The sequence below is a fragment of the Sceloporus occidentalis genome, unplaced genomic scaffold (genome assembly GCF_023333645.1).
Source record: "Sceloporus occidentalis isolate IW3139 unplaced genomic scaffold, rSceOcc1.0.p SCAF_22, whole genome shotgun sequence".
NCBI lineage: Eukaryota > Metazoa > Chordata > Lepidosauria > Squamata > Phrynosomatidae > Sceloporus > Sceloporus occidentalis.
Window position 1 is genome coordinate 1370383 of NW_028317002.1, and position 23377 is coordinate 1393759.

Consider the following 23377-nt stretch of genomic DNA (forward strand, 5'->3'; position numbering starts at 1 on the left):
GAAGGACTAGTGGTGGGAACAACTTGAGGCAACCGATAGGAATTCTTCTCCCATCTTCTGGTTCTTTGTGTTTGTCTTTCTCTCATCCGGTTGTCTAGCTTGAGAGCCAAGGAAACAAAATCTTCCAATTCATCAGGATGGTCTCTAGTGGATAACTCATCCTTTAACCTCTCCGAAAGTCCATCATAAAAAGCCGCAATCAAAGCTTCATTAGACCAATTAACCTCTGCTGCAATAGTTTTAAATTCTATGGCGTATTCAGCCACAGAACGAGACCCCTGAACAGAATGTAGCAGAGATAAGGAGGCTGTAGCGGCCTTTCCTGGGACGTCGAAAGTTTTACGGAAGGCAGATATAAACGAACTGCAGTTGTAAATCATGGGAGAGTCCCTTTCCCATAACGGGGAAGCCCAGGCCAGGGCTTTACCGGAGAGTAACGAAATCACGTATCCAACTTTGGCCTTTTCCGAAGTGAACATATGTGGAGAGATCTCAAACTGGATGGAGCATTGATTCAAAAATCCCCGACAGGATTCAGGATCACCACTGTACCTGTTAGGAGCCGGTAACTTCACAAGAGACGACATGGGAACAGCATCTGGAGGCGCAGAAGCCGGTGTGGATGATGAAGCGGCCCCCGAAGACGTACCAGCTGAGCCGGCGTCAGAACGGGATACCAAAACTTGAACAGCATGCGCCATCTGCTCCAGGGTGTCTTGCAAAGATTTAAATCTGGATTCATGAGATTCCAATCTCTGATCATGAGAGGACAGAACCTTGTGCAACACCGATGGATCCATGACCCTGTTGTACTGTCACGACCTCCCTACACTGGCACTCACCGCGGAAGTTATTCCACCTGGAACACTACGACCAAAGGAGGAGCCCCTGGCAGCAGCACCCCAGGATTTAGACGATCCCAACAGCAAGGAGGCCAGATAAGGTAGGTATAGGTAGAAGATACGGAGTTGGTGGTACAAGGTGACAAGCTTAGCAGAGACTGGAAAGCCGAACCAGGATACGGACACAGGAACCCAACGAGCCGTGGTCGAGATCCGGAGAGGTAAGCCGTGGTCGAGATCCAGAGAGGGTAGTCAGGTAAGCCGTGGTCGAGATCCAGAGAGGGTAGTCAGACAAGCCGTGGTCAAGATCCAGAGAGGGTAATCAGACAAGCCGTGGTCGAGATCCAGAGAGGGTAGTCAGACAATCCGTGGTTCAGCAATAAGATCAGCAAGGCACAGTACAAAATCGGCAGGCAAAGAAAGGTCAGGCAAGCAAAGGGTCAAAAATTAGCTGGAAGTAACACAAAACACAACCGAGCATAAAGACCACAACAGGGTAACTAGCTAGAGAACTTCCTGACTTTTAAATCTGGCGCCAGAACCTAACCCCGCCCCTGAGATGACGTCATCGAGAAGCTCTAGCCGGCCATCCAAACCACGCCTCCAGTTGCGTGGCAACGAAACGCTCCTGCCGCGAAGAGACCGAGAGGAGGTAAGTGCCCGACTCCGGTGATCTCCACTGCTGCAGGCTGGCTGCTGCAGCGTGGAAAGATGATCCCCGGAGGAAACCCTATATGCCCCGGATCTCGGAGGAACACAGGCATCCGCCTGCCTGTGTCTGCCGAGATCCGTGTCAGTGACACTAGACCTCAGCGCCCGGCGTTCACAGGCATCGGCTTGCCTGTGTCTGCCGGGATCCGAGTCAGTGTCACACGATCTCGGCGTCCGGCGCTCGCAGGCATCGGCTCGCCTGCGTTTGCCGGGAACCGAGACTGCGACCCGCGACCTCGGAACCCGGCGTTCACAGGCCTCGGCTTGCCTGTGTTTGCCGGGATCCGAGGATGTAGCCCGGGATCCCGGAGTTTGCCGTGTACTGGCAAACTCTTGCCGGTACCGGCCGGGACCCGGAACCGTAACAGAAAGAAGCTGTAAATCCAGAGCTGCAGCAGAACCCCCTTTCCATGGTCCAACATTCCACTGCATCGACAGCCAACCAGTGACAGGGAAGTGCTCCAATTTAAATCAATGGGATCATTTTTCACACTTGTGCATGGTGGTCTGCATCAGCTATTGAGTACATATGATGGCCAATCCGAAAAATGATCAGTCTAAATCCAATATCAGTCTATAGAATTTAAGTCAGAGAGATCCAAAACTCCTGACATTTCAAATTGACAAAGAGGGATAATTTTGTTTTGGTGGGGATGTTTAGAAGTATTATTATGGGACAGCATTCTATTAACACTAGAGACTTACTGATAGGTACTAATTAGTCTAAATTATGCATTTACATGAAGAATAGAGCATCTTATGTGCATATTTTCTAATGTTTTTGTACACATTATTTAGAATTTTAGGACTGTTAAAAAATATGACGCACTCATGCCCACTAAACAAGCTCCTAGAAAAGTGGAACATTAGCAGATGAAAGAGGGGCTTTGGGGTTTATAGCATTAATCTTAATAAAGAAGGGCACTTGGGAGTACTTAGTGTTAAAGGGAATATAGATTTACCATAATACTGGCCTTGTAACGTTAAGGAAAAAATATTTTAAAACCATTCATATTAATTTCTTGTGAAATGGTGTATAATATTATTATACCATACAAAAAACAGAAACAAGATAATTTTAGCTTAGGATATATAACAGCATTTTATGGTACTTTCTAATCATATTTTCTTTTCTTATTTTTAGCTGTTTCCCATGGAAACAGTAACAGATCCTGCTCGTTTTAAGTTATAAAAAAATAGTAAAATATATACCACAGATATAACATAGGTTATGTTGACTAGTTAGCAGATATGTCACCATGCAAGGAAACTTTTCAGGGTCGGTTAATTGTGGTGTTTGTCATACGTAAGGGCAGAGCTAGCCCTTATTAGTGGCTTAGGAGTGGAAAAGAAGTTGGCAGGGAGTGGAGGTGGCCAAACACCACTCCAGAGAAAGAAAGATTGTGGAAGCAAGGCCTCAGCCAAGTTCTCTGGTTCAAACCTGGAGAGTTACTATGTATGTTACCCACAAATAAGGTGTATTCAATAAAGAGTGTTATTGCTAATTTGCTGCTTCAGTGAACCTTTCAGCATTAATATCAGCAAACTAATTTGGCTTAATTAATTATTAGATTGTGAGCTTAAGAACAAGGCCCTCTTCCCCTCTTGTACCAGTATTTCTTATTACTAATTCTAAATATTGTTTTTTTGCTATTCTTAATTACGTGTTTTCCCCACATTGCAATACAATCTATAAATAAAATATACCGGTAATACTAATAATGATTATTGCACCACTTATACCTTATATGTACAAGAATAGCTTTTAATAATCTCTCATAAATCTAGTTGAGTGCAAATGCTCTAATTTTCAGAACAGTGTGTTTGAAAATATGTCTGGAGCTTGCATTCTCTACTGTTCAGATAATAAATGACTTATTAATTTTTAGTTTTTTCCTCTGTCTCTGAATTCTCTAAATTAATGTTTTATTTATGTAATGCTAAACGCCTTGCATGACTTAAGCATGTGCATTGGTTAACATATCTGTATGCATGCAGGTTTTTTTTCTCTTTCCATATTCATAGAGACTAGGAAGATATATGTATTGGCATAATTTAATGTCAGCGGTGTGAATGCCTCAATGCTTTGGGATTATTTTCCAATGACTACAAATAATGCCTGCATTCCATTTTGGTGGGTGGCTATAAATGAATAAACAAATTAATAAGTATGTGATTCAGATGAATACTTACGTCTTGTTCACCTTTCATCTGGATAGAAGGCAATAAAAGTAGCATAGCCATGGTACAAAAAGCAAGCCCTGATGTGTTAACAAGGTCACATATACTAAATGGAAGACTTAATGAGTTCACCAGCTTCGGTCTTAACATGTAAAAGGGGAGCATTCCGCCTCATTAACAGAGCTGGGGTTGAAATCCTTTCTTTTAATTGTGGTGCTTCATAATGTCAAAGAGTTATTTATTTTAAAATTGAATTAAAGGTACACCCCAGCCATAATATGCACTTTAATTCATTTGACAGCTGAGTGTCACATTTTAAAATAATGTTTTAGGTAATTTGCATGTAAAGGCTTATAGACTTGAGAATCCCTATGTGCATTTACTCTTTTTCCCTTTCCTCACCCCACCCCCTATTTTTATGCTGAAGGAGATGGGTTAGGTCGATATTGCATATTGTAGTACTTGACAAATACTTTAATAAAAATATTTTGCTAAGTGGGCTGTATGGAACATTAGACTGTACCTATAACCCTTTCAGTAGCAACCACATATGCACACCCACACAACACATCGGGGCAACTTTTTTGAGGAGTGTGTCCAAAGAGCCACCTTGTGGCACTCAGCTTCAGAGAGCTACAATGGAGGTCTGTGCTGATTGTAGAGCTTTATGGGCCAGTTAGGGTAGGTCTAACACATCTTCCCTCTCTAAAAAAAGCCCATACACAATAATTTATTTTAACCCCTTGACAACAATTCGCGTCACTGAAAAGCATCCTGTCGGTGAAAATTGACGTGCCTGTCACGTCATAAGTTTAAACTCTAAGATCGCTTTCTTCTCCCAATTTCAAGGCATTTAGCAACACTGAAATCTGCAGCTGGGGCCCCTTCTGATTGCTCCACGGAGCGTCAACATATGCCATATTAAGTATGGCGTCAGCTTAAACGGTGCTGTTTAAATACCTCGATATCGAGGCATTCAGCGACACTGAATACCCACCCCAGGGCACACTGTGACTGCTAATCACAATGTGATTAGTCTAATAAAATAAAAATAATAGTTTTAAAAAATAAAAATGTAGTAAAATGTGAAAATAATTTCACACTGATGTCACTATCAGGGTAGCCATCCAGTTCCATCAAAATATATAAAAAAATCCCCCCAAAAAATCTATATAAACATGTTTTTATGGCAAGTCATAAAATTAGCACTGTATTGTCACATAAATCCTTGCATGGAAAGAGTTAAAATACTGGCATTAGGGTGTCTAGTTTTCATAAATATATGATTTGATGGGGTAAATGGATTTGGCCAGCTTCAAAGATGTCCCAAATAACACATTGTAGCAGGATGACCACATGTCAAAATTCCAATTTAAAAAATTACACACTTCTCAAATGTGGCCTCATAGCCCCCCAAAAGCCAACAAATCCATGCATGGGTAGAATTCTGGCATGGAAAGAGTTAAAATGCTAGCATTTTAAATTCCCTTTGGTGTCTAGTTTTCAAACATATATGGCTTTATGGGGGTAAATTGAACTGACCAACTTCAATGATGTCCCAAATAGGACATGGGGGTAGTAGGACCAGATTTTAAAAAAAAGTTTTTGAAATAGCAATATACTGTATTTGCTCGATTATAAGACAAGTTTTTTTTTCAGAGCAAATTTTCTCAGGTATGCATATTACTGACCAGTCCTTGTACGGTACTTTGCACTAAGACGTGTCTTTATCTTAACACTAGGGGAATGGGTAGAATATTGGGGCCAAATGGTCTGTGGAATGTTACCAAGTTATAAATCTCATGTCCTGCATGCTATCACTTTACCTGTGCTGATAAGCTATATGTTGAGATTAGATGTGTTCTGCAAATCATGGCTGATATGCGGTTTACCAAACTCCATCTAAATGTATCACTTTTAATTATTTGAAGATTTTAATTTACATGCCAAATACTTTACTTCTCTCAAGAAAGTAGAGACCACAAGGGAGAGGAAGACTGTTATCCTTGCTTGCCCCTTGCTCCACAAACCCTGTATGTCCCACACACACACATACTTTGGGGCAAGCTCTGCCTGTAGCCCCTTGTGCATGATTGGGCAAAGGACTATTGCCACCTTTTCTCAGTAGACAGCACAACCAGCTCAGTGAGTTTAGTGTAATGCTGCATATTAGATATTTGTTTGTCTTAAATATCTAAACTTTTCCATGAACAAAGAGCAATCAAGACCACAGCTTCTAAGTCTTCTTAAATAGGTTTATTTGTTAAAACACAGTAAACATACAGCACTAATTAAAGACAAATTGTATTGAGACGATAGTTGTAGGTTCTGTAGGCTCTGTATGCTTGAAAAGATGGAGGATAAAGAGACCTTCTAAGCATGAGTTTTTATACCCTTTACACTTAGGGTATAAGTTGTTACTATATATGGGCAATATATGTATTTTAAGAATCATATTGGACCATTCATATGATACACTAGCATTCTAAGGAAGACCATCTAAGTTTTGTCATGTGATTAAAACACATGCTCCTAGCACTCTGATTGCATTCAGGCCTAAACTGTGAATATATATGGGGGAAAATGAAAAAAAGCATGAAAATGATTTCTTACACAGCAGAGCAAGTACATTTAGATCTGACTCATTCTTCCATTTTATTTTGCATGAATGCTCGTTTTACTACTTTACATAGCCCTATTCTGTAAACAGTAGCCAAGGGAGTCTTATATGGAAATCTACCCAATGCCATATTATTAATTAGGCACACATGGCACATGTCTAGGGACTCCTAAGCACTGGGCTTTCTTGACTTGATGCATAATCCACATCAAGTACAATGTATCTGGAACTGTGAGACAGGAGCTTAAAGCACTGCAGATTCTTCCACATGCAGTGTAAATGCAGGCAGGTCTCTGTCAGGTAGTAAGACTTGCTATGTATGCATCTGTATGGGTGTGTGTGTGTATGCAAAGACTTGCCTAGGGGCCCTGGAGTGTCTTAATGAAACTAAATCTACCCGTACTTAGTTGTGTATTTCTGTGGTGTAGTATATACACATCTTAAAGGAAGGTTGTAACAGGAGTCACTATATCTGCATTGTGCAGAAAAAAGTAGTTTCACTTCCCTTACGATGTTACTTGCCATTCCTAGGCTTCTTTTTAGTAAAATGAGGAATCCCAACAGCTTTAAGACAGTCTGATGAATCTGTCACCCCTTGCCTTTCAAGTTTTTCCTGCACTACCTACATCAACCCCCTGTGAGAAATATTCTGTAAATTCACTTTTCATACAGTGAGTTTTACCTTAACCTGAGCCGCCATTGATTTTCATATCCATTAAAGGAAAACACCACACATTTAAATGCATATTAGATTCCATTTTGCATGGGAGCAATGTGTTTTCCAGAATTTTCCTCTTTTAGTTTAGCTTCCTGCTTATAGTGAAGCAGCAGGGGTACACTTCCCACCCATGTGCAAGCCTCTTAGAGACACAGGCCACATTCCATTGGTGTGCCACTTTCCACCCCAAGTGCCAATTTTCCTAAGTGCCACTGTTTGGGAGTTTACCAAGAAAGGACAACAAGGAAAGACAAATGAACTTGGAGGCTCCCTGCAATCTTCTTAACTTCACCTCCTCCCTTTCCCCCACCTCCCCTCACTCCCAGCAATCTCTCTGCTCACACAAGTCCTATTCCCTCCTTTCTCTTCACTTCCCCTCCCCCTCTCAGTCGGGGTACCCCAAGGCTCATTTCAAGGACTCCTTCTGTTCTCTTTTTACACTTCACCTCGCTCGGCAAACTAATCTCATCCTTTGGCTTTCAATACCACCTGTATGCTGATGCCACCCAGATCTCTCTATCCTTCCCTGATCTCTCTCCCTCTGTCTTAGATCATGTAACTAACTGCCTTGCATCTGTCTCTACCTGGATGTCTGCACGTTTCCTGAAACTCAATTTCTCTAAAACCAAACTTCTTATCTTCCCTCCCTCCAATGCTAAGATTCGCCCATTAATTTCCCTCAATGTTAATGGTTAATCATCTCTCCGTCTCCTTATGCTCGCTGTCTTTCAGTCTGTCTCTAAAAACTGTCATCTCCATCTAAAAAACGTTGCCAGCATCCATCCCTTCCTAACACAGCATGCCACTAAGGCTCTTGTCCATGCCCTTATCATCTCCCATCTTGATTATTGTAACTCTGTCTTAGCTGGTCTCCCCCCTCTACAATCAACCATGAATGCTGCTGCCAGACTTATCTTCCTCTCTAAATACACTACACCGGTCTCTCTGGCCATCCAGTGATCTCCGTCTAGCCTCTCCTATCTTACAAGATTGCTCTCCCCCGGCCTATCCGTCTCTCCCCGTGCCTTCGATCCTTCAAAAAATCCCTCAAAACCCACTTCTTTAAGGATGCTTATAATATTGCACATTAACACCCCCCATATTCCTTTAGTTCACCTCTCCTAGTCCCTATACTACAAAACTTACACTAGTGTGGCTGGTCCATCCCTAACAACTGCACTTGTACCTATTGTGTAATACACCCTAACTCCCTCTAGATTGTAAACTTGTTTGAGCAGGGCCCTCCTCATCTGTTGTCTCTGTAAGTCAAACTGTTATGTTACATACTACTTGTTATGTCCTATCTACCCATTGTACAGCGCTACAGAATTTGATGGCGCTATATAAACAATAAATAATAATAATGTACAGTTCACAATCAATGGGAGGTGGGCTTCCAATTGAAATGAGAGAAAGCTCAATTCACATACTTTGATGGTGAGAAGCATGTATGCCAGCTGAACAGTTAGTGGTAATGCACAAAGGACTCCAATATACATAAAAGAATATGGTGGACTAGAAAGGAGACTTGGAGTGGATTAGTCTTGGAGAGTGCCATTCAGCAGCGCTTCTACTGTATATGATGGGATCTAACCAAGGATTACTTGGCCATTAATAATAGACTTTCTTGAATAAACATGTTACTGCTGGATTGGATTGGTATAATTATGCTAATTTAAATTTCATTTTAAAATTAACTGAGTCTGTTATATAAAAATTTCAGCCTCTTTTATTTATTTAACATGTATTTATTTCTGACCATTTTACAGCCGCTAAACAGGCAAACATTTTTAGCAGTGCTGCACTGCAAGTACTTTACTTTCCCACGGTACCTTTGACTATAATTGGGATTTGATCACTGTTGGAACGAATAAAGCAGAGGGAACATTTTTGTGGATAAAATGCTATACATAACTACCCAGATCTGCCATCAGAAAGATCCATGTGTCATAGGCCAAATAAAAATAATTCTGAATTAATAAAAAAGGACATTTAAGAAATAATTAGACAAGTTGTATCTGCTTTTTAAAATGTATTTATTTACATTGATTCTTGGTGCTTTAAAGTTAACATATCACATGCAAACAATCACTTGTAGTGTATGTGGAAAGGTTGTGATATGATGTATATAGTCACTAAACCTATATTGAGAAGAGCAGGTTTTACAAGCAGCAGTAGATAAAGATACAGCACTCAGGGGCCTTTACAATATAACAATTTTATCATATTTCAACACAGTAGGTTATTAATCATGAATGGAACTTGAAGCATATAGGCATGTCTAAAAACAACCCTGCTCTGGTGTGCATGAAAGGAATATATATATATATATATATATATATATATATATTCTATACTTTATTAGGTACACCTGTTCAATTGCTTGTTGACACAAATAGCTAATCAGCCAATCACATGGCAGCAGCTCAACGCATTTAGTCATGTAGACGTAGTCAAGACAACTTGTTGAAGTTCACAGTGAGCATCAGAATGGTGAAGAAGGGGATTTGAAAGTGGGATTGTTGTTGGTGCCAGAAGGGCTGGTCTGAGTATTTCAGAAACTGCTGATCTACTGGGATTTTCACGCACAACCATCTCTAGTGTTTACAGAGAATGGTCTGAAAAAGAGAAAATATGAGTGGCAGTTGTGTGGATGAAAATGCCTTGTTGATGTCAGAGGTCAGAGGAGAATGGGCAGACTGGTTCGAGATGACAGAAGGGCAACAGTAACTCAAATAACTACTCCTTACAACCAAGGTATGCAGAATACCATCTCTAAATGTGCAACACGTCGAACCTTGAAGCAGAAGCGCACCAAAATTGGACAAAGGAAGATGAGAAGAACGTTGCCTGGTGTCACGGGGTCAGGGAGAGAGGAAGGATCCTACTATGCAGATAAGCACTGTAGAGAAGTCCAGTATACAGTCCGTAATCAAAAGGGCAAAGGCAGGCAGCGGTGTCAAACGTATCCGAGGTCGAGGCAGGCAGGATAGGAGCAAAACGGTTAAACAGGTCCGAGGTTGTGGGCAGGCAGCAGGAATCGTAGTCAAAAAACAGGCAATGGTCGGTACACAAGGAAATCGAGATAATATGGAGTAATCAGCACACCCAGAAAGCATAACACTTTGAACGGGTGACTACAGGAGAGAAAAGTGGTGTTTAAATAGGTGAGTGATACCAACAGCTGTGCAGCGTATTCTACGTACGATGCGTACGTTGCGTACACCGCACAGGCTGCGTACGCTGCGTATTTTGCGTACGCTGCGGTACGCCAGATGCGGACCTACGCCGTGTCATACCTGCGTCCCCTTCGGCACGCGCGGGGGACGCGCCGGCGCGTCCACGGACAGTAGACGCGACCCTAACCGACGAGGAGGAGGTGGGACCGCGACATTGCCGTGTGCGCCCGGCGGGGACCGCCGCGGAGTAGTCGGGACCAGGCGTGGCAGCCCTGGCGTCAGAGGTAGGGACGGCGGCGCGCGTGACACCTGGTCTGATGAGTCTCAATTCCAGCTGCGACATTCAGATCGCAGGGCCAGAGTTTGGCATAAACAACATGAAAGCATGGATCCATCCTGCCTTGTGTCAATGGTTCTTGCTGGTGGTTGGTGGTATAATGGTGTGGGGGACATTTTCTTGGCACACTTTGGGCCCCTTAGTACCAATTGAGCATCGTTTAAACGCGACAGCCTACCTGAGTATTGTTGCTGACTATGTCCATCCCTTAATGACCACAATGTACCCATCTTCTGATGGTTACTTGCAGCAGGATAATGCACCATGTCACAAAGCTCACATCATCTCAAACTGGTTTCTTGAACATGACAATAAGTTCACTGTACTCCAATGGCCTCTACAGTAACCAGATCTGAATCCAATAGAGCACCTTTGGGATGTGGCAGAATGGGAGTTTTGCATCATGGATGTGTAGGCGACAAATCTGTCGCAACTGTTTGATGCTATCAAGTACATATGGACCAAAATCTCAGAGGAATGTTTCCAGCATCTTGTAGAAAGTATGCTGGAAAATGAACTTCATATTACATATTATTTTAAATCTTAAGCTCAGAATATATATTTTTACCAATATCAATGTAGCTGGTCACTGCATATTTTTTAGCACCAAACACAGGTTTATTGTGGTCTGTTTTCATTTCAGAATTTTTATAGTAGATCCTATTTTCTATCATAAACAGTTTTTATGATTTTAAGGTACATTATTATTAAGAATCTCTTATTATCTGCTATTTGTGTATCTGAGTATCTGCATCTTCTATCACAAATATTTCCATCCAACTTGCAATGATGGCATTTTTATCGCACTCGATTTATTTCCATATTTTATACCTAAGGGCACAAGACTTCATTTCAAGGTAACTCTCCTAATAGGCATAGCAAGACTCAATGTGCAGCCATGGGCAGGCTGTCACAAGTCAATGAAGAAACAGGAACATTTTTAGAGTGACAGAACATTTTTCCGATAGGAAAGATTACAGCTCCACCTGCGCTGTTCAAAGAGCAGGAGTAGAGTTATCTACGGAAACACTAATTTCAGACCCCAGGGTTCGCATTGTTCGGCACACAGAAAAATATGCCACCATATAAAAAAAAAATCACATTTAATCACTTGTATTTCAGCTGTATGGTTTTCTTATTATATATAAAGGCAGCGAAGAGTAACAAGCAATCACTGAATACAAAAGTACCATTCAAAAAAGCCAATTTACGTTATTATAAACTATTTCACTTAATCTTGTATCAATTACTTTGATAGGACTGTGGCACCGTAGTATACTTATCTACAGTTACACAAACACAATATTACTTTTGTATACAGTATCTCTTGAAAAAAAAGTAATATTTAACCCCTTCACTCCCCTATGGACGTGCCGGTATGTCCAAAAAATGCATCACAAGAATCCCCTACGGACATACCGGTATGTCCAGCCCTTCTTGCAGCGGCAGGGACAGCCTGGACTCCCCCTGACAGCAGAAGCAGATCGGGCATTCCCTTCCGGGTTGCGTCACTGCTAACGTAACCCGTAAGTTCATCAGGGGATATCCTGTCCTCCGATGAGGCACAGACGCTGCGATCTCTATGCAAGTCTGTGGGGAAACCATGTTTCTCACCCTCCTCCCATGCTGAAACAGAAAACGAAGAAAAAAACCGTTTAGTCATTTAAAAAAAATAATAATAAAAAAATCATTAAAATAATAATAATAAAAAAAATAATAAAGTTATTAATAACATGTTCAAGAGGTCCCTAAGAGGACCTCTAACCATTTAAAAATATATATATATTAAAAAATACAAAAAAATACAAAAAAAATAAAAAATTTTAAAAAATATATAAAAAAAATAATAATAATAATAATAAAAATAAAAAACCTTACATCCAATTGCTCTAGCATAACATCTACCCAGCATAACCCTCCTGCCCCCGTTCACAACCCCCAAACCCGTTAACTCATAAGCATAAAAATTCTACAAAAAATGTACACCTTCTAGTATGTTCCCTATAAGTGCTGGAAAAGTATTGAAAATCTATATAAATTAGGTATTTATGAAATCAGGACACCTGAATCGGAGGGGATTTTCCATCACTTTACCTAATTTTGTGAGGATTCAGAGGTGTTTTTTTTCTCATTTTCTCTAGTTTTTACTAAATTTCTCATTTTAAATTTTCAGCTAATCATCCAACTATGGTATCAAAAGAAAGCTCTATCTGTCCTTGAAAAAACAATATATAGTTTACATGGGTACACTATTCACAGGAAAAGAGAATAATCGCTGAACCGACGTATCGCAAAATTGCTTCGGGACTTGAGGTACCAAAAACCCCTGGGATTGAAGAGGTTAAATAAGAGGTTATGCATCTTTGCTGCACATGCTGTACTTTTCTTTGTATCTGATATTTTGATATTTTGACAATAAAAGTGTCCACCTATTGGTCCATTTTTTTTAAAGAGTCTTAAATTCTATCAGCATACTTGGTTGCTTCATTTCTAGGATAAAAAGCCTTGTGCATAAGAAATGCAGACAGGGAACGCAGGTAATGGTGGGTCCTGTATGTGGGATTTTTAGAGCAACTTGTAGCATTATGGATCAATACACAAAAGGTTTAGCATTCATTGGGAGTAATTTTGCTTGGAAAGTAGACAGTTTTATTGAGTTAGCTGACATTTTCCTGAATAGTTGCATTTTGTGTATTGAGTAAAATGTATTTTGGCCAATGGAATGAGCTGAATGGGGAAGTAAGGAAGTAATGGTATGGAGAAAACATTTAAAACACATAAGGAGGAAACAATGGAAGTTATAATAAATATGCAGATAAATTCAGTTTGGTTAGTACATGGATGTCCTAATGTATGAGAACCAAAATTTAAAACCATAGGAATGCAATATAAAGAGTGGTAGAAAGATGTTAATAGGTGTGCAATGAGTAGGAAACATGAAGCTCGCTGCTGCAGGCACAACAGATCAAATACTATAGAATGTGAAGTTGAATTATGTGGTTTGACAGTAATTAGAATAGGAAATGGAAATGGAATGGTTCCAACAAAGTATTGAATGATAAAAGTGAATATGTGCCTTTTTTATCAGGTAAAAGATATAAGGCATTAAGTGAAGTTATTTAGGTACTGAAACTAAAATGGTTAAAGATTGAAGGAGAGGATGAAGGTCAATTTATGATGTAAAGTCCTATGTTTATCTATGTATATAAAATATATATACTTGATCATTACCGAGAGGGTGGCAGATAAATGGAACAGTCTCCCATCAGAAATGGTGGAGGCTAATACAATGAGAGAATTTAAACATACATGGCATAGGAATCAAACTATCCTGAATCTTGGTCAAGACCATAGACTAGACTGGTGCAAATGCACCTACAACAATTTAGACAAAATTTTGCTTTTGTTTTAGGTCCCTTTGTTGTTAGACAACATATTTTGTTTCCGTAAAAAATCGGAGGGCATTTTACATTCGGAAACAAAATACATTATCACTTACACTCATTCACCCTCTAGTGCTCTTTCAAACTATGTCACACTCTCACTCACGTTTTTCTACACTCTGATTAATTCTCTGTCATGTTCCTCCAATCAGGGGAGAGGGAGTGTCTAGATGCGCCGCCATTTTGTTAAGTTCACTGGAAGGCTGTATTAATGAAGACAAATTCACTAAGAAGAAGCATTCTCCAGAAATCTATCTGCATTATTCAGGCCTTTCTGTGCACTTCTGCAAAAAGGTGGAGCCACAGGGACAGCCTCCTCCCCGTTCTGCCAATTGGGGAGAGAGTGTGTCCAGAGGCTTCGCCCATTTGTGGAAGTATGTCCACAGTGAAACAGTGGAATAAAAAAGGCACAAAGAGTCATTGAGGGTGAGAGAACCAGAGTCTTTACACAAGGAAAACACTGACTAGATGGGCCAAATGATTTGTCAAATTCTCTTTTTCGATGTGAAAGCTCCACAAAAATCCAAGCTAAAACACATTGGATAATAATATACATGTTTCTGTACCTAGACACCTCAAATTAGCCTCATTGACAGTGATTGTCTCTCCCTATCTTTGGGGAGCCGGATAACCGTTTCTGTGAGTAATTTCTTGTTTCTATTAAAATGCTTGTGTTTTGCCTATTATGCTATAAGAAGTTTTTTTGTTATTTGGCACACAATTTACAGTAAACAGACTTTTAAATATCTTGTTGAGAATATGTGTTCAGATCTGTATGCTAGCCCCTAAAATATTTTATCAAAACAATAGCTATTTTTTAGATAATTAGACTTATGTGGGCCAGTTGGTCTGATCTACCTTGTTACCAGTTCGTTTACAATATAGAGGTCTGTGCTGAGAGACAGACATGACATCATGTAAATACACCACTGCCTACAGTCAATTAATATAATACACAAAAGCTTGGGAGGGCAACACTGCCAGTTGTACTCATGCAACCCATATAGAAGACATATTGATATCATACCTTTTCGTTGTAAGAGAATAGTAGCAATCCCATATGTATGCCTAATACAATTTGGACTACATCATGACATTTACTCCTATTAAATGAAAATAATCGAATAGTCTGAATGAAACATTTTTACTTTCAGTAAAGATGCCATCTTCAATAACCATGTTACACTTACATTTTAACAAATTAGTGGTGTTATGTGATCTTGCTATCTTTGTACAAAGGCACTCCACTTTTGTCTACCTTCAAGGTAGACCAATTACTTTCTTTCAGTGTAAAGATTTAACTGAACAGTTCACTCATAATATGTAAATCATATTATCATTGCTATTTTTACCATATTGCACATCTTTTTTTCGCACCACTCATGTAACTGAAAGAAGTAGAATTGTCTATTTTTTTCATATTTCTTGTTTCCATATTTTTGCACAGTACCACAAATATTTTCTATATATAATTTTCCGCACTGGAAAAAAAAATGTATGTAACCGCTACCATAACCGAAGTTATCTATCATGAGAAATACGTTTTGACCTTTCTACCTTTAAATGTATGCTATTGTCATGCAGTCTTGTTTTACAGTAACTACTAAATTTATGATATTTACAAGTATTGATCTTGGGATATGGTGCTTGATGGTATGCCTTTCTCAGCAAAAATCAATAGAGCAATGCCTTCTTACCTTTAATTGATTATTGGTGATTTTTAGTTCCTTTTATTGCCTTTTCTCTAGAGTAATATAAACTGGCCTACGGAAGTAATTCATTTAGTGACAACTAAAGACTAAATGCTATGAATATGGAATAGTCAAACATGCAAAGGGTTATATAAAAAAACAAGTATTTATTTTTATCTGTAGAATACTGGAAGATCATTTGTAAACAAGCATTTTAAAATTCAGTTAAATTCAGTTAAATTTAATGTTATCTTTTGTTTCTTTTAGTTTATTAAAGGACAGAATAATAGCATCTAGTAAAGGAAGGATATCAGCACTCTTCACCAAAGACCAAGTGACAGATTTTAGGCATCAGCTTCCACCATAACTGGCAGGTCCCCATCAGCCACTTACAGAGAAGCACATACTTCTAAGATTTGCAATGGCCATAGGACAATTTTGTTTTAGGATGTGCTTAGAGACGTACCAAGTACATGATACTTTCACAAGACTTTTTATATGACTTTGGGACCTGAAATGTAAAACATTTTTAGAAAATCTGATTTATAAACACATTTAGTGTTGTATTTATTCACATTGTTACAAGCATTTAGGGCTGTAGATCTGTAATATGTTCTTACACATTCTAAACTGCTCAAAACAAATGACTGAGGGTTTTGGGTCCCAGAGAGAGACTATCCCTCCTTGAGAGGTGGAAGCAACCATGGGCCACTAAAATCACATCAGTGGAGAGACAGCATGATACACCACCAACTGAAAATCCATTCATATGCAAGCAGCAATCATCATAGATGACTTCGCCCAGCTAGACTGGTAATACTTAGATTCAAATTTAGATGATTTAACAGATTAAGTCTATAGGGGTAAGAAAATGCAGAGTCTAATGAAAAAAAGCCAATGGAAGTCCACACAAAGCCAGATAATCTTGTGCAACTGATGGATAGGTGCTGCCATCACAATTCTGTTACGGAATCCAGCAGAAGTATTGTTTATTTAAGCCCACATGACTTGGTGTTTAATAATCTCGGTTTTCAATATAATAGTTTGATTGGCCATCACACCTCCTTCTAATATATGGTGGTGTGTGGGAATGGTCCACTATTAATTTTTTCCCATGCTTTACTAGTAACTCTTCTTAGTTAGCAGAGTGACAAGGATAGTAGTTGAATTCCTTTCTCTGCTTATAGATTTCTGATGCTTGGCTGGTTAATTATGCATAGATGAATCAGTATATACGCGACACAGTAAATTGAATATTAGTGACATCAAACATACTTAGCTGCAGAAGACAGCAACTGGGGGACAGAGGCTCAGAGAGTGTTGGGAGGCAGCCCAGATTTGGATGACCAGGTACCTTTTCTGCCAAGAATAAACCACTTTTTACAGCCTCAGCATGGGTAATTCTGCATAGTTCTCTCTGCTCCATTCTCACCATACAAAAATATACAAAGTTGAGTGGCTTTCATGTTTTTTTTTGTCCCAGTGCTACTTGATTAATGATATTTTCCTTGTTTACGTATCAGGTTAATGACTGGAACTTCTACTTCCAGATCTGTAATACAATTTTAGTTCTGTGTATTCCAAAACTACTTAATACATAACAGTAAAACACCACCTATGGACGGCTCGCTGCAGTACAGAGCATTTTTTTCCAAAATGAATACATTACACAGAGACATTCTTTATCTGATGAATGCCTTGACTATGCTAATGGAACAGTACTTTAGGCTAATGTTTTTAATAAAGGCTTTTTTAATGCTATGAAAAAAATGAAGAGAAAAATATGGCATTCACAGTGGCCCATTTACTACTTGATATGTAAATATGCTTTATTATATATAAACCAGTCTCATGTCTACTCAAGAGTCTTAAGTTGAACATTACAGACAGATGTTAAAGCAATGCATTAGCCTTTTTAAAAAAAATAAATATATATATATTTACAAAAGTTATCATATTTCATTGTACTGCTCATGTAATGGGCTCATTTCCAGAATTTCTGCTGTTTTTTGCAATTAGTGTTTTGGAGCAAAATTGTACTAAGCTATTAACTATTTCTAAATCATTAAGGACTTTCACAAGTGGTTGAAAATGAACACTGTGACTTGCATGCATGTATTACAACGCTTCCATTGACTGGAGGTGTGATTACACTTTGAATGCTACCTTTGTGTCAGGGGATCAACATTTCCATTCAGCTGCAGAATAAATATTTGCTTAATAATCACAAAGAGGTTGGTCTGTAAACAAAAAAAAAAGTCTCAGCTAATTTTCGCTTAAAAAGAAGGTAGACAATATGGCCCATCAAGTCTCATAATGACAAGGCTCATTCATTTGGGAGTGGGTTATCATAGATTCCCATGATGAATACAACAAGGTGACCTCATTAATAAGGTCAGAACAACTTAGTTAATATGTAAACCTCCCACATGTATTTTGTTAGTAAGGATAAACTTTGGGTTGGTTTATTAAAATGTAACATTTGAATCCCTTAAGGACATCTGTGCAAATGTAGCACTGATGTACTAGGTGTGACAGTGACCTCCTATATCCAGTGAAAATGTCAACAGAGATACAATATTCAAGATTAAACAGATATTATGTACACCGGATTATGTATCCATATAACACTAGATTATGAACCAGACATTAACTATTTATATTAAATTATCATAAATTAATTAACTCAATTATCTAACAGTATATATCTATGCTGTATTAATATACAATATTAAATACAGATTATTTCAATTGAAAAAATATATACAAATAAGACACTTCATTTTAGTTTTGCTTATGAGACTGCCAAAGAATGTGTTTTATGTGACCAAAATAGGTAACCTTTTTTATTTTCAGCATTTTTAATATATATATATAAAAATGATCCCTGGGAATGGAACCATAGAAGTTGAAAACAATGTTTTAAAGATACTGTTGTTAAAATTATTAAAAGCTACTTTTATGATTGAGTCTTAAACACTTATTTATTTCTTTTACTCCTGATGAATCAAGTGAAATATTTTGTTAACCATATATCCTGGCTTGAATGGAATATTACATTATTTGAACAAGTGTACACGATTCACAGCAGACCCTTCAAGGACGAGATAAAAGCTGAGTAATAGCAATTTGTGGCTACGGACCATATACATTGATAGCCTGTGTGCAGTCTGCTCTATTCACATGGACTTCTGAACATTATTTTCCACTTAACAATGCACTTGTTAAATCCAATGGCACTGGCTATGGGGCCTAAAGCGACCTAGAGGGTGGACTGTTGGGTTATTGACCATTTTGTTTATTATCACATTATTTGTTTTTATGTAAACTATGTTATGTGATTCATGTGTTATGCTAATTCCTACCTTCTAATTTTTATTTCATTATTATTATGCAATTTATTTTTTATATACTCAATGTTGGGGACTATCTATATAAAAAATACACAATAGGAGTCAAAAGAGCTAAGTACACAAAAGCTACTGGTTGTTGTATCTGTGGTGTGTTTACCACCAGTGCAGACACATATCTTATCTTAAGCTGTCTTGAGATAGTATATTAATTCTCTCTACTCCAGAGGCCTCCATTTGTATCTCCTTTATCTTCTGTTCTCAATGCTCCTATTGCATTTCAGGCTGTTTGCCTGTTTACTTGTGTCATTTCTCTTATAGTTTTCTGCCTGCTCCAATAACTGTCCTGTAAGGGACATTGAAAGGTTTAAGAGTGACTAAATACTGAGGCAAAGAAAATGCCTAATGTGCTTTTTAGCAAATATAAAACTGCTGCTGCAACATACCTTATTATAGCCTATACTAAATAAAGCATGTTTTGTGAACAGAATGAAATACCTATTGCAGATGTTTTACCCCAGGCTATGAGGGTTCTGCAAAAAATGTTACACTACACATTTGAGAAATGTAACCCTATGGTGATCTTTTCCTTCAAGAAGACTACACATATACTTAAATAACATGCATGAAAAAAAAGTTTGAGCCTAATACATCTCCAGGATGCCTGTTGATTTTGTTTTATAATAAACGATATAAAAATTATTGTTAAAAACCAGCCTCTGTATATCTGTGATAGACCTCTCCCAGTTACATGCTTGGTTTCTCCTGGGAACTATCATGTTGAACAGCCCACTCTGTATATATAGCCACATTTTGATTTAAATAACTGGTTCTGGAAAAATACAATTATGTGAAATTAGTAATAGCTCAGTTTGTGTTCTATTATAAAGCACAGGAATGCACAGAACAATTTTGGACAACCAGTGGTGTAATAACAAACACTATGCACATGCCTGGTAATAATTGCCGACAAATTCCAACAAGCAGATATCATTAGCGCTCTATAGGATCAACAAGACGGAGTGTGCTTAAAGGTACTCTATGGTCATCATATGTACTTTAATGCATATGATAGCTAAGTGTCCCATTTCAATTATGCTCCCCCCGAAACACATCCTCCTTGCCATGTGCCAACTTTTGCCTCCTCCTGAGAGCTGTGGTATCCCTTCATCTTATTATACTGTGAGCTTTGGTTATTTGCAACTTATGTTTTACTGTTTGTTCTTGTATCCTTATCGGTGTGTCTCTGCCTAGAATATTTAAGGGGACAGTCAAGTCTTCATATACATTTTAATGTATATCATAGTTGAGTGGGCCTTTAAAATTTTCATGTGGTCCCCTTTTAAAATGGATGGATGTATTCCGCAAAATCCCTCTCCCAATATGCATTTGCCCCTTTTCCACACTATACTGCGAATTGGCTTATAGGAGATCTGTTAGGTAGAACTCATCTCCTGCCACGTGGTTTACTCAATCTGGCTCAGCTAGGGTTGTGAGTCTCCCCATGTGAAAAAAAGGAGCCAGTCAGTGGCTCAAAACATCAGACCACCTAGGAGGTGTTTGTGTCCAAAAAGTTTTTTTTTTCTTTTACATTTTAAAGAATGCATACTAAAGTACTCACAAACTACATTAATATGAATACTTTGTTGTTGGGACTGCATTTTATTTTGTTTGCTCTGTTTTAACAATATATTCGTATATGAAGTTTCCCTTGCCATTTTTAATGGGCTGTGGGTACATACATGAGCACCAGCAATGCTTACTGTTTTGTCATACAATTTGGTGTGTTGTTTCTTATTCCTTTTTATGTGATTCAGGGATGTCATGCTTCTAAATTTTCTATAAATATAAAAAGATACAGGTGGAAATTAAAAAACAAAACAAAACATTTAATTTTGACAATTTTACTTTGTAAATTGTACACAAATGTTGTTAAATGTATTTGAGTTGAGAATACACCATTTTCTAATCATCTAATCTTACATACAAAGCATTCTTTGTCTTTCTTTGCTTAATATCCAGCAAGGGCTCCCTTAGTCTCTAGGGAAATACTAAGTGCTTCCACTTGTGTAATGGTACATTTCAAAGGGGAAATAAAATATAAATGAAGTAGAAAAGGGCTTGTGTTAATATTTTGCTAGGGTGCTTTAATTGCTTACATGCATCCAGACGGCCGATATTTCTTCAGGATAATTCAAGTGATGCAGCCAGGATGTGTAGGGTTCAGTATGGGTCACTGGCTCCCTATTTAATGCCCTTCTGTCCTTACATTCCAAATTAGAGGCTCTCATAAGGCACACTTTCTCAGCATTAGTTCACACACTTGTTACAATGGTTGGTGAAGAAGCCTGAAACCTTTTCACCGTGACCTTCTAGTTCCATGAATGAAACATACCCTCACGTATATTGCTGCAAGGAAGAATTAACTGTATGTTTTGCATTGAAATAACAAAGCAGCAGGAGAAAGAGTCACTGACCCATAGCCAAATTCTCTGTGTGTATTCTTACATGCTGGAGCATGCATTCAGTTATGTCAATAGTATATTCCTTTTTTTTTTTTTAAAGGTTTCATTACATATATATATGTATGAAAGTCTAATAAACAGACTGAAACGTTGATTAGGAAACTGCAGTTTCTGGAGTGATTATTTAAAGAAGTCCCTGGAGTGCCGGTAACTATTTTTGGATGTTATATATATATATATATATATATATATATATATATACCTATGCCCAATCCCAGACAAAAGAAAAAACGAAGGCAATGTAATGTATTAAAAGGAGTGGACAGGACAGCTTGTCTCGGGGAAGATTACTCTGAATTCAATTTCCTGTGGAGAGAGCAGAGCTTATGTCCTTAATAAAATTTTACTTGTAATTTCCTTCTCTTCATCACTTTTTCAATGAGGCGACAAAGTGTCCAAACCTCAGGGCCAGAGGCTGTTGAAAACCAGAGAGGCTGATATGTGTTTACCTCATTGTGTTCAAATACCTACAACCGACGTTTCTGACTTTGCACTGTATTTGCGTTTATCTGACGATCTTTATTGTACACAGCAGTACTGTAATAAATGAAGCATGCTTTAAAAAATATTATATAACCTCCTGCACAGCGCTGTTCTTGTGTTTCTTATTTTTATTCTGACTCACATTTTACTTTGAAAAATGAATAGGACAAGACAGATACCAAAAAAACAACCACGAATTATATAAATAATGTACCCAAACCATAGTGCTTCGGATTAGATAGTAAGCTCTTCGGGTCTGCAATGGGTTTGCTTGAAAGGATTTTCATCACAATAGAAAAGCATAGGTGTTAGATAAGTCCTAATGTAGTAAAGAGTGGATTTTTGTTTTAAATGGATAGAGTTGATTTTTAAAGGAAATTATCTATGCTTAAAGGGACACTCTGGTCATTGTATGTACCGTATTTGCTCGATTATAAGACAAGGTCGTCTTCTAATCGTGGTCGTCTTCTAATCAGACCTCAAATAGAGGTCTGATTATGAGACTAAGATCCAGATCCCCCGCACCGCTGCAGGGCACCTGGATCCTCCTGTCTCTCCCCACCCACTTACCGGTGCTTCCTGCTGTATTGCCGGGGCAGCGGGTTGACGTCTACGCGATCCGCGTAGACAACGTCCGCTGCAGCCGGAAGGAGGTGTGGCTAGCAGCGGGGGTTGTCTGTGTCCGTCGCGCATTCCTTCCCCGCCGGGGAAGGTATGCGCGACGGACGCAGACAAACCCCCACTGCCAACTCCACCTCCTTCCGGCTGCAGCGGAAGGAGACGTCAACCCGCTGCCCCGGCAATACAGCAGGAAATTGGAAGCACCGGTAAGTGTGTGTGTGTGCGTGTGTGTGTTAAATGGGGGCATAGGGCATTTCTGGAATGCCTTATACCCCTATATGCCACTCTGGCACTTAGGGGGTTAAAAGGCATATTATGGGGCAGAGTGGCATATAGGGAGGTATAAGGCATTTCAGGAGGCAGAGTGGCGTTAAGGGGGCATTTAATAGAGCACTCTTCCTCCTGAAATGCCTTATACCTCCCTATATGCCACTCTGCCCCATAATATGCCTTTTAACCCCCTAAATGCCAGAGTGGCATATAGGGGTATAAGGCATTTCTGGAGGCAGAGTGCTCTGTACAATGCCTTTTAACTCCCTTCATGCCACTCTGCCTCCTGGAATGCCTTATACCTCCCTATATGCCACTCTGCCCCATAATATGCATTTTAACCCCCTAAATGCCAGAATGGGATATAGGGGTATAAGGCATTTCTGGAGTGGCACATAGGGGGTCA

General features: G+C 38.9%; 1 protein-coding gene across 1 annotated transcript in view; it reads left to right on the top strand.

Moving 5' to 3' along the window:
- Positions 1-1553: 1553 nt before the first annotated feature.
- The window catches only part of LOC149300876 (CD166 antigen-like), a 61368-nt gene continuing 39544 nt past the window's right edge, over positions 1554-23377 (top strand). The window contains exon 1 of the mRNA XM_089484460.1: positions 1554-1892. Within this exon, the coding sequence (XP_089340586.1) occupies positions 1554-1892 (339 nt within the window). The remainder of the gene's footprint in view (positions 1893-23377) is intronic.